This window comes from Lemur catta, chromosome 19, assembly GCF_020740605.2.
Source record: "Lemur catta isolate mLemCat1 chromosome 19, mLemCat1.pri, whole genome shotgun sequence".
NCBI lineage: Eukaryota > Metazoa > Chordata > Mammalia > Primates > Lemuridae > Lemur > Lemur catta.
Window position 1 is genome coordinate 15582653 of NC_059146.1, and position 12448 is coordinate 15595100.

Here is a 12448-nt window from a genome sequence, read left to right on the forward strand (position 1 = left end):
TTTCTTAGTTTTGTCTTGTTTTTCACGACCTTGAAAGTTTTGAAGAATACTTGAGAGGCATTTTATAGAATGTCCCTCTTTTAGAATTTGTATGATGTCCTTCTCCTGACTAGTCTGGGGTTTTGGAGTTTGTGGAAGGATATAAATGGAGTTGAGGTGCGCGTCCCATCACATTCTATCAGACGGTACATAATATCCACACGCCATAACTGGTGATAATAACTTTGATCACTTGGTTAAGGTGGCGTCTGCCAAATTTCTACAATATAATGCTTTTATTTTTCCTGTTTCCTAGACTCTTCTTTGGAAGCAAGTCACTAAGTCCAATTCCCACTCGGGGAACATAATTAAGCTTCACCTTCAGGAAGGGAGAGACTGTACTATTATTATTAGGACTCTTTTTATAGAGAAGATTCATCCTTTTTCTCCCTGTCACATTTGTTGTTTTGTTCCTTTATTCCTTCATTGCTGTCTTCTTTTGGATTATTCAGGTATTTTCTTTTATTCTATTTTATATCCTTTTCAGGTTAAGTCCAAAGTTTCTCATTGTTCTTTTCAGTGGTTGCCTTACAAATTGCAACATATATTCTTGCTATATTACAATTTTCCTTAATACTTTCTCTAACAATTGAAGAAACATGTTATATTATAAATCTATTTATCGCCCAGCATTTCCTTTGTGCTATTTTCATCATAAATATTTAACTTTGCTATATGTATTTATCTCAGTAGATCACCATTATTATTTTTTTAAATAGCACAAATTTCTTGAGTTCTGAGGAAGAATCCACTTGTCCACCTTTTGCTCCCAACATCATTAAAGGGAAGATAACTGCATAATTGTTTGAAACACCACTTACCAAAAGCATTTAGTAGGGGTCCTTGTTAAAATATATATAACATTCAAAAAACTGTAAAGAATTAATCTTGAAAAACAAATTGGTCTGTGTGAAAAGCAGCAACATTTTATATAAAATTAGAGTTATCAAGCTGTTTCGGGGGAAGTGTACACTTTCTCAGAGCATCAACTAATCTTTGGTTGAGAGAAATGTAGGGAAAGTGCTAGCCAGAAGAAATAACCCACAGTCTAACTGTATCACACCTTGGCCAACCAGGAAGACCAAAGGGACAAAAAGAATCAAACAAAACCTAAGTATGTATTTAAAACACAGTTTATTTTCATGTCAATTGTAAAAATGTAACAGTAAATGTAACTTCTCTCTTCCAAGGCAGAGAAACATTGCATAACAAACATTAAACAAGGCAGTATGCCCTACAAGGAAGACATAAAATGTCCAAGGGAAGCTTCAACATAAACATGTTGACCACATAATGTGAGATCATTTTAATAAATAACTGACATTCTTTTAAAAGTACAAAAATAGACATGCACACACATTCCCTTACCCTAACACTGATGTCACTAATTCCTTGGATGCCTCACTTCCCACCCCACCTAGCACAGTGGCTGACACTGGATGGCCTCCCACTGAATATTAGTTTAATGAGACATTGCAAATCCATCATCTTCACATTAAATAATTATCAGGATTGAGCTGTGTTTTATGAAACACAGTCACAGTTTTAAATAATAACATGTAAAATAACAAAATACAAGCTTTGAGAAATAAATAAATACATAAATAAATAGAACTCTCATAGGAATTACTCAAACATATTAAGCACTTTGCATGTGACCCAGAAACCAGCTGTTCTCTTTTTCATTTTCAGCTCTTGGAAGGGCAGGGATTGCCCTGCAGGAACCTCCACCACCAATGAGCTGCTGAGCTGCTTACTTCTCTCCAGGTCAGTTGCTGCTGCCCCTAGGATGAGAAAAGGGTTCCTGTTACAGGGGCTCAGGAAGGCTGCTCTTCACTTACTCTGGCCCTGAGGCTTGGAGGGATTTCTGCCTGCAGACTCCTGCCCAGCCCTCCACTCAGGGGACATCTGGCTGTACCCACTGCCCTGTGTAGCCAAAAACTCGGGCTCCTGAATGCTCTGTATTGAGGAAAGAGGGCGCTGCGGATGCAACTACCTTCTTGATTTGAAGGAGTCAAATTGCTCACTGATGGTCTGTCCCATTTTGTTAAAATTTACATGCTAGACCTCACTGAAGCCACACAGCACGCTATGAAAGAGCTACTTTTATCTACCCTATTTTGCTGAAATTCAGAGATATTAAATAATGTCACAGGGATCCTAGTCTTGAGCTTCGGTGGTCTCACTGCAATGTCCTTGCTCTTCCCCAAGAAGTCTTAGAGGCCCAAGATGCTCAAAACCAGAGGTTCCACTTTTCAGATCCAAAGCCCAGGAGGGAATGAGGTCCCTTAATAGGTAGTAAGTATGTTCACTTCAGCATCATTAGTCAACTCACTTAATCTTCAAGGAACACACATGGACCCTCACTCATTTGAACAGGGGGTGGGTGGGGGCTGGAGGACGCTGAAATATCCTCTGGCACCAAAGCATATTAATAACCTTAATGGCATATTTCATCGTGAAAATAATAACGTGTTTCAGTCCTCCAGCTAACCCCTGGGTTTCCCTCCCTGATATAACCCAGTGGGCAGAAGCCAGTTATTTCTGACCAAGTCCAGCCCCATGTTCAAATAAAACCGTAACTCACTTGTTGAGCATCTTATCGATGATTTTCTTAACCATGGGGGCTGCAGGGTTGAGACAGGCTTCCTGCCCACTCTTGAGCTGGGCTCTGCAGAGAGAAGGGGGGTCCCATGAGGCAGGAGGTCGGGCGGGGGGTCAGGGCGGGACAGCGGGGCGCGGGGCAGCGGGAGGGAGGGGCGGGCGCTCCCGGCAGCGGCGGCAGCAGCGCGGGGCGGCACTTACATGACTTCGGTTTCGGCACAGTGGGGTCCCGGGGGCGTCACCTTCACACTTTGGATGTTCTTGAAGTGAATTCCCTGCAGGGTCTGCAGGCACTGGCAGCGCAGTTCAGCGACCACGGGCGCCCCTGCGGGGAGAAGAGACTGGGTTAGCGGGGCTGTCCCCGGATGGGCGACCCCCCAAAGCCCCGATCCCGCCCCAGGGGTGGGGGTCCCGGGGCGCGGGTCCCACCTGCTGCGCGCTGGCCGGCGGCGACCAGGAGCAGGAGCAGCAGCGCGGCCGGCAGCAGCCGGGGGGCGGCGGGGGCGACACGGGCGACACGGGCGACACGGGCCATGGCTCGGCGGGAGGGCGGCGGTGCGTGCGGTGCAGATCGGCGCGAGGGGCTTGCGGTGCTGTCTGTGCCTCCCGAGGTGCGGGTCTGTGGCTCCCGAGATCGGCGAACCCCTTTTATGCACGGCTTGAACGGGAAATCCCGGGCCAGGGAAATTCCCGGAGCTCCAGGTCATTCTCCGAGTCCGGAAGGAAGGCGCGGGCCCCGCCCCTGGGGTGCAGTCGGAGGGGACCCGCCGCTGACGCCCCTGCCTCGTCCTCCCGCTTAGCTCCTGTGTCCTCTGGAATATTCACTATTTTCCCCAAATCCGTAGAGAGGCAGTGAGTCGCCCTCAGCGCTGTCATTACCGCCGCGGAGCGCGCTAGGGGGGCCCAGTGACTCCAGCGTGGGGGACAGGAAAGAGCTGGGGGCGGACCCGGGAGACCCAAGACAGGGAGGCGAGACAGCCTTAGAGGAAGAGAGTTGTGTCTCCTATCAGTCTTGTCATTACGGAGGGACGGGGTGTAGGCTAGATTTTGCTGAGCCAGCTATCCTCTATCTATAATTCCTATTATCTATCTGTAGATCCTCCCTCCAATGTTGAGTTTTTCATAGTTGATATGCATCTGAAATCAACGTTTCAGGATATGAAAGAAGAGGTCATGTTATAGCCCTCGGTTTCCCTGAAACTAACACTGGATTCAACTTTTGCCACTGATTCCTAATTCCCACCAAATGGAGAACTAAACAAGATAGTCTAAGTGTGATTAGAGAATATATACCACATTCCATTTACTACAGAACTGCCTGGTATTCAGTGTTGGTTGCCCTTTCGCTCCAAACATTGACATATTTAGGGGCAACAAATGGTGCGAGGGAGGATAAATGGATTGGGGAAACAGATTGACTTGTAAATGATTCTCTTTGCAAATTAAATTAACCTGGGAGACAGGTATTATGTTTAAATGATTTGGTCCAGGTCTGGTTGCATCCTTGATCTTGTTTCCTGTAATATATTGAGCTAATAGGGAGAGAAGGACAAGTCCATTGCCCCTTCAGTCTTCTGATCCTCAGTCCAGTTTATGCAGATAGAGGGAAAGCCCCTTCCAGTGCCTTTTGATCTTGAATGGCCTTTAATTCAATACCAAGGAACCATAATATGTGGTGAAATTTCCTGAGCTTCTTCAAAAGGAAGTCCTCTTCCCCAGGGACAAATGTCTCCACAACAGGGCTCTGTACGGCCCAGCTCAAGAGGTAAGACACTGTGCTTCTAGCCAACCACAGAGCATGCAACTGCATTTTATGCTTGTGACTATGCTTGTGACTTTTTGTTAAAGCGTCCAATACTGAAAAACAATATATAACTTTGCCGTGGAGAAACTATCCCTCTACCAAATAATGAAAATTGACATCATCAGTGTGATGTCATGTGGATATCAGGTACCCCTCAGATGTGCTGTCATAAGAAGGGCATAAGAAGAATACTTCTTTAATTTTGTTTCCAAAAATGTATAACCCCATCTAATTATGAGAAGAACATTCTTCAAACCCAATTTGAAGAATAGTAACTAGCCGAGCACTGCTCTTCTGAACTGTCAAAGGGATGAAAAATAAGGAAAGACTAAGTAACTGTCACAGTCCAGAGGAAATTAAGAAGACGTGACAACTAACTGCAATGTGATATTTTGGATTGCATCCTGAAATAGAAAGAGAACCTTAATGGAAAAACTGGTGAAATCCAGTTTAGTTTGAAGTATAGTTAAAAGAAATATACCAGTGTTGGTGTCCCCGCTTTGACAAATATGCCATGGTAATGTAAAATGTTTACTTATAGGGGACTGGGTGAATTTGTTGTTATAAATATAAAATTATCACAAAATAAAATTTTATTTTTTTAAAAGATTCTCTTTCTCAATTAACTTAGAACACCACCAGAATCACAGGCATGCACATTCATGCTTTACCAGCTAGCTTTCTAGAAAGGAAATTGAATTTTTGTTGAGTACCTATTTGTTCAGCATGAAAATCCAAAATATCTGCTTCCTCATTTTGGACACTTCATCCTGTCTCATAGGATTACATAGATTTCCTTCAGCATTCATCATGGTGTCTAGATCTTTCATCTAGTTCCTGTAACTGAGGAAAAACAGAGTGTTGCTGTAATGGTCTCCAGACCCAACCCAAAACTCACGTAATGAGAGCGCTTGAGAGAGTAAAGCTCCAATTAGCCACAGAAGCTGCCAAAAGAAGGAAGCGTGCCAAGGAGCAACCGATGTTTGTAGCTGATGTAGAATTAGACTCTTGGGAATGACTTGATCAAAATACTTGTTTTTGTAAATGAAGCAAAAAGGAAAGTTTATTTTTGCTGTTATTTTCTCCTTAATCTGCCACTTGAATCCGTGAGATCTCTCTAAAGCAAAATGTAAAATGTAGAAGCAATGGAATGCTGTAGCCTGCAACAATAAACACATTCATTCTCTTGTCTGAACAAGCGTTTCTTCAAGTCAATTAATTTTCAAGGTTTGAATGCCAGATATCCATGCATTCTTTAAGCCTATGTGAATAATGATCCTTAAAAAAAAATGGAAGAATTTTTAAAAACGGAAGCTTTGTTGGTTGAATTCCACTTGCCTGGTAATCATTATGTAACCTTTCAGAATGGACAGTGAAATCCAGCATGGTCACATTTTTGAGGACACTGTTTTTTTACTCCAGTCGTTGCTACGGCAACCAGCTGCCTGAAGGTGTGACCTGGCAGCTCTTTGCCTCAGCTGCATCAGGTGTCTGTCACTTTCTGGCCCAGTGTTTCTCTGTTGCTGCTGAAAGAGCTCAGGAAATTTCACACCAAAATATAACTCCTTGGTATAAAGAATATTTTGACTTGAAGGCCCTTCAAGATCAGCAGGCATTGGTAGGGACCTTCCCTTTGTCTGCAGAAACGGGGCTGACCCATCAAAAGAACAGTGGACTTCCTTTCCCCTCCCTGTTATGTCAATATACCACAGGGACAACAATCAAGAATGCAAGCAGACCTGGCCCAAATCATTTTAGATATAATGCCTGTCTCTCAGGTTAATTTAATTTGCAAAGAGAATCATGTATAAGTCAATCCATTCAACCCATCCATTCAACCTCCTTAGCAACCATTTATTGCCCCTGAACAGAATTACCTGTATTTCTCATCTCCCCCACCCCTTAAAAGGAATATATAAAAATATCTGGATCCCATCAGGATATGGGGTAATCACCCTGTGATTCTCTCCATGCCCATGGTAAATAAACCTTTTCCTCTCGTTAATCTGCCTTAAGTGTGAGTTGATCTTTCAGCGAACTTTCGGGGGGGAAAGGGAAAGTTTCCCTTCACTGCCATGGAACATTCCTTTCCCATGAGGAACAGGAGCTAATGATAATTCTTCAGTCCTATACACTGGGAACATTCCCCCAAATAGATGACCTGCACGGCAGGCCCGTGACTCAGGTTCTCCTTTACTGGGGCAGCCTGGACTGAGGCACGGCTCCATCCTAAGAAGCAAACCATGCTGACCCACAGGCAAGAACAGGCAGTGTAGCTCTGCTCTACCCAGTTTGCCTTAAGAACTTGTCCCCTCACAATGTCTGTAACTATTTCCCGAAAGGCATCTCTTCCGGTGTAATGACTCTGGCTCCTAAGGGAGAAGAGCAAAAATGTGTGAACATGGCACCAAATTCCAGGATTCACCCTCCCCCACAGTCTAAGGGCATAGTATGTGCCAGAGTCAGGGTCAGGCTCTATGTTCAGTCTTTCCAGAGACGGTTTCTATGGTTTTGTAACAGAGAGAATGGCCTGAAAAACTGCCCCCATTCTTTTGGGAGCCGCAGCCTGGCCTGCATCCCTGAGGTAGGTTAAGTCTTTTATTAAAACTCCCATATGTGCCAGCCACCCCCCCTGTGGGAGGCTGTCAGAGTTCACAGGCTTTGTTTTTGGCAGAGACGGGAGGATTAAAATAGCCACAGCAATTGCCTGAAGCCCAGAACCCTCCCTTTAAAAGCTCTGTAGTTCTGCTCATGTTCCGGAAATATGGGATTTTGAGATGAGAAGATCTACCATATTTCCTCCTTTGTCAGCAAACTCTCTTTCCTTCCTCCTCCAAGTGCTTGTCCTCATTCTTCTTATTCAGCCTTGTAGCCTTTCCGTAACACTTTCCTTTTTTTTTTTTTTCTTTGATAAGTGGCCCTAGATCACCACCTGCTCTCAGTCCATGGAGTTCAGGGGGAATGACACACCCTTCAATTCCTTCCTGTCACTCTGCTAAAACCAACAGGAACAATACTGCTGATTGATGCCAAGGTAGGCAATTGACTTCAGCCTCCACTAATCAAAAACAGTCCCTAGAATTTATGCTGGAACAGTTGAAAAAGAGGTTCTTAATTATCCCTAGTGTCGCTAAACTAGTAAAATGAGGCCTAGAGTTCTGCCAATGCTGCAGTTCTGCAGGTGGGACAACCTGCCTGAAAATGAATTGGTCCAGAAAAAAGCACAGGTAAGACAGGAATGAGGACAAATTTCTAACCACATTGTTTGGACACCCAAGTTCTACAGCTGACTCTAATATACATATACACACACACACACATACACGTACATATATATGTATGTATGCTTCTCTGTATTTGGAACAGGTTTTACTTATTTCTTTTTGTTTTGTGAAGATGGTTTAAATTACTTTTCTCTTGCCAGTGAAATAGTTTTGCCTAACACCATCTATCGTTCTCACTTTTACTAGAGATAACTTTCAACACAAATTGCTTTATTTACTTTATTGGTCAGGCATATATCCATTCATCAATTCACCATTTATCTACCACTTACAAGCCAGGAATTAAATTGTCACTATTATGTGGGAGGTTAAAAAAAAAAAAAGAACTCAGAGATAGAGAACAGAATGATGGTTATCAGAGGTGGAGAAGGGTAGTGGGGAGGAGGGATAAGAGTGGATGTTTAATGGGTACAAAATATGGTTAGATAGAAGGAATAAGATCTTGTGTTCAGTAGCAAAATAGGGCAACGGTAGGTAACAATAATTTGTCTTATATTTCAAAATAAATAAAAGAGTGGAATTGAAATATTCCTAACACAAAGAAATGATAAATGCTTGGGGTAATGGATTCCAATTACCCTGATTTGATCATTATATGTTGTATGCTTGTATCAAAATACATGTACCCCATAAATATGTACAACAAATATGTATCGATAATATTCCTAATTGAAAATAAAAAAATTAAACCTGTTATTAGTGGGGCTTTAGGCACCTTGAGGAACATTAGTTATCAGGGTTGGAGGAATTAAGGAAGGGCCAGGCTACCCACTTTTCAATTTTTTTTTCCATCATGACAGCCTACCATTATCCATTTTTTATATACATGTAAATGCCTTCTGACAAAAGATTTTATTTACTTCTGCACAGATACACTCTGTCAAAATATATTTGTTATCTCAGATTACACCTAAGAACATTTGCCTTGTCCTTGTGTATTTAGCCAGCACAAATAAATCACACCTTTTGTCGTATCTTTCCACAAGGGTCAGGGATGACCAGTGTTGAAAGCTCATTCAATGTTTAATTTAGGACAAAGTGTCGTAATCCTAGTTAACTTCCTTCTTCTGTGAAATTCTGGAACTTCCAAAGCTTGAGTTAATCCGTGCGCACCACATTTTTGGTGTAAGAAAGTGCTGATTCATCTATGAAGTAAGGACTTAGTGGTCCCTCTGGAGTTGCTGGGAGTGTGGGGAGCGACCGCTGCACTGGGCTCATAGCGTCTACAGTTTCCAGTCTCTCCAAGCACCAAAAGCGTCATAAACATCAAGAGATGATGACTAGCACCCTTTGCTCATCGATGCAGCAAAAAGATGTGTTCCTCTGACATACACGAAGTGCTAGATCACAAATCTCATCCCACTTCCTTGTTTTATGGACACAAATCTCATTTCACTTCTATATTACGTCGATTTTCTTGCCTCCAGCGATTTGATTCTTGTTTTCACAAATGATTTCTCTGTAGCATGCAATCCTGTTTGATAGCATTTTACTCACAGTAGAACTTATTTCAAAATTGAAGTCAGTCCTCTCAAACCCAGCTGCTGCTTTATCAACTAAGTTCTTGTAATATTCTAAACCTTTTGTTATCATTTCAACAGTGTTCACAGCATCTTCACTAGGAGTAGATTCCATTTCAAGAAATCATTTTCTTTGCTCATCCATAAGAAGTAACTCCTCATCCATTCAAGTTATTTCATGAGATTCCAGCAATTCAGTCTCATCTTCTAATTCTAGTTCTCTTGCTACTTTCACTACACCTAATTTACTTCCTCCACTGAAGTCTTAAAACCTTCAAAGTCATCCATAAGGGTTCGAATCAACTTCTTCCCAACTCCTGTTAATGTTGACATTTTGACCTCCTCCCATGAATTATGAATGTCCTTAATGGCATCTAGAATGATGAACCCTTTTGAGGTTTTTAATTGACTTTGCCCAGATCCATCAGAGAAATCACTATCTGTGGTGGATATAGCCTTACAAAATGTATTTCTTTTTATTTTTTTATTTATTTTTTATTTCAGCTCATCATGGGGGTACATAAGTTCAGGTTATATACATTGTCCATGTCCCGCCCATCCCCCCGAGTCAGAACCTCAAGCGTGTCCATTCACCAGACAGTGCGCCTGGCACTCACCATGTAGTCATACCTCCATCCCCTCCCACAAAATGTATTTCTTAAATAATAAAACTTAAAATTCAAATTACTCTTTGATCCATGTGCTGCAGAATGGATGCTGTATTAGCAGGTGTGAAAACAACATTCATCTCCTTGTACTTTGCCATCAAAGCTCTTTGGTGACCAGAAGCATTGTTGATGAGCAGTAATATTTTAACAGGAATCTTTTTTCTGAGCAATAGGCGTCAACAGTGGGCTTAAAACATTCAGTAAACCATGCTATAAACAGATGTGCTGTCATTCAGGCTTTGTTGTTCCAATTATAGAGCACCGCCAGAGTAGATTCAGGATTATGCTTAAGGGCCCTAGTATTTTCAAAATGATAAATTCACCTTGGTTTCAATGTCATGTCAATAACTGTATTAGCCCCTAATAAGAAAATCAGCCAGTCCTATGAAGCTTTCAGGATAGGCATTGACTTCATCTCTCTAGCTATTAAAGTCCTAAATGGCATCTTCTTCCAACAGAAGGCTGTTTTGTCCACACTGAAAATCTGTTGTTTAGTGTAGCCCCCTCATCACTTGTCTGAGCTGGATCTTTTGGATAATTTGATGCAGCTTCTGCATAAGGATTTGCTGCTTCACCTTCCTTGAACTTTTATGTTATGGAGATGGCTTCTTTCCTTAAACCTCATGAACCAACCTCTGCTGGTTTCCAACTTTTCTTCTGCAGCTTCTTCACCTCTCTCTTTCTTCACAGAATTGAAGAAAATTAGGGCCTTGCTCTGGCTTAGGCTTTGGCTTAACGGAATGTTGTCCCTGATTTCATCTTCTATCCAGACCACTAAAACTTTTTCCTTATCAGCAATAAAGATTGTTTTGCTTTCTTATCCTTCGTGTGTTCACTGGAGCAGCACCTTTAATTTTCTCCTTTGCTCTCACATCTTGGCTAACTCTTTGATGCAAGAGGCTCGGCTTTCTGCCAACCTTGGCTTTCCATATGCCTTTCTCACTAAGCTTAATCATTCCTAGCTTTTGATTTAAAGTGAAAGACATGTGACTCTTTCTCTTATTTGATCAATTATAGACCATTGTGGGGTTACTAATTGGCCTAATGTCAATATTGTGTATCAGGCAACAGGGGGGTCCCAAGAGAGGAAGAAAGATGGGGAACAGCTGATGAAGTAGTTAGATCACACATAAATTTATTGATTAAGTTCACCATCTCGTATGGGTGTAGTTCCTGGAGCCCCAGAACAATTACAATAGCAACATCGTTAATTGTAATTGTTATGTTAATACGATTTGTTACCCTAAGCTGCTAACTTTGGTTTCTGTCAAAGCTTTCACAATAATTCAATGGTCAATCGCCTTCTGTTCCTCATTTTGTAAGCAACTGAGGTTTATTTATTACACAAGTTTTAGGCATAAAGTTATGGCTCATTCTACAAATATGACACTGGCTACTTCGAATGTTTTATTCCTTTGGCTACTATTGTAAATTTTTTGATGCTCCATTTGCCCTGAGGATTTGCTTATGCCAATATTTTGAGTTAGATTTGGACATCATTACAGCAAAGTATTTTCTGTTTTCTTAAGTTCCAAGGAGAATAAAGTTCTGGACAGCCTCCTACTAATACTAAAATCATCCACCTGGTCTGGTCTCTTGTATATTTGTCATTTCTACCTGGTTTGAGCTCCTTACCCCTTCTGATAATAGAAACCTGGTTTTCCTTTGGAAACCTTCTCTGTCCTCCCACTATGGGTAATTCAGGTAGGGTGACCCTACTCCCAAGCCTCACAAGTGAGCTGACTACCCAAAGCAGTACTGTCCAAACCTTCCTGCCTGGGTCCAACCCCTGGTGACCCCAGTAGGCTCAGGAGTGGGCAAGTGACCTAAGCCTGGCCAAGTCAGAGAAATTCTCTGAAGCCCATTTTGGCAGGAAATGGTGGCAAAAACAGGGCCTTGTTTCTTGTTTGGTTACAGCTGTTAAAACAGAAGCTTGGAGCTTTGCCAATGCTTGAGAAGAGCCTGCCTAAAACAAAGCCAGCACAGAGAAGAGCAGCCAGACCTGGAGTGGAACTGATTGCTGGGGAGAATGATTGATCTCCAGGGTCCAGCCTTATCTCATGTACTCATCAGTTTCAGAGAAAAATGGAATAATTTCCGTTTTCATTGTGACAATTTGAGTTAGTTTTTTCTTACTGACTCCAAATACTGCTTATCTTTTTGACCAGAAGGGCATTTCCACCTGAATTGTAATAAATTCCTTTCTTTCTTCATTTGTTTAAGAATTTTTATTGATCATTTTTCTCAACATTTGTAATGTAGAGATGAAATTATGGGCGGTGGATTAAGACATGCTCTTCTACATTCTAACTCTCAATGCAATAGGGGAGATGAATAATATGCAAATAGTAGCATTTAGAAGAGGGTGGTAAATACCATAATAAACTAAGCTATTAGGAGCAACGGGGACACCTAATACAAGTTTTATCAAGTGGATTTGTGTGAGGTTTTCATTACTGTTTACCATAAGGAGGGTGGGAAGGCCATGGTAATTTACAGGTTCAAGGTATGTACAGAAAATGAGGATGG

The 12448-nt window shown here is 41.9% G+C and overlaps 1 protein-coding gene across 1 annotated transcript; it reads right to left on the reverse strand.

Moving 5' to 3' along the window:
* Positions 1-1156: 1156 nt before the first annotated feature.
* Positions 1157-3258, reverse strand: LOC123624715 (growth-regulated protein homolog gamma-like). The gene is made up of 4 exons (XM_045532812.1): positions 3073-3258; positions 2845-2968; positions 2627-2710; positions 1157-1823 (listed from the first exon to the last, which is right to left on the reverse strand). Exons 1-4 carry the CDS (start codon positions 3176-3178, stop codon positions 1808-1810), a joined length of 330 nt encoding a protein of 109 aa, XP_045388768.1. The 5' UTR covers positions 3179-3258; the 3' UTR covers positions 1157-1807.
* Positions 3259-12448: the final 9190 nt, after the last annotated feature.

Bases quoted from the DNA above. Each gene is read 5' to 3' on its own strand.
- LOC123624715 (XM_045532812.1), bottom strand. From the start codon at position 3,178: ATGGCCCGTGTCGCCCGTGTCGCCCGTGTCGCCCCCGCCGCCCCCCGG. The intron at 2,969-3,072 runs GTGGGACCCGCG...TTCTCCCCGCAG, and splicing joins CGCCGGCCAGCGCGCAGCAG to GGGCGCCCGTGGTCGCTGAA. The intron at 2,711-2,844 runs GTAAGTGCCGCC...TTCTCTCTGCAG, and splicing joins TGTGCCGAAACCGAAGTCAT to AGCCCAGCTCAAGAGTGGGC.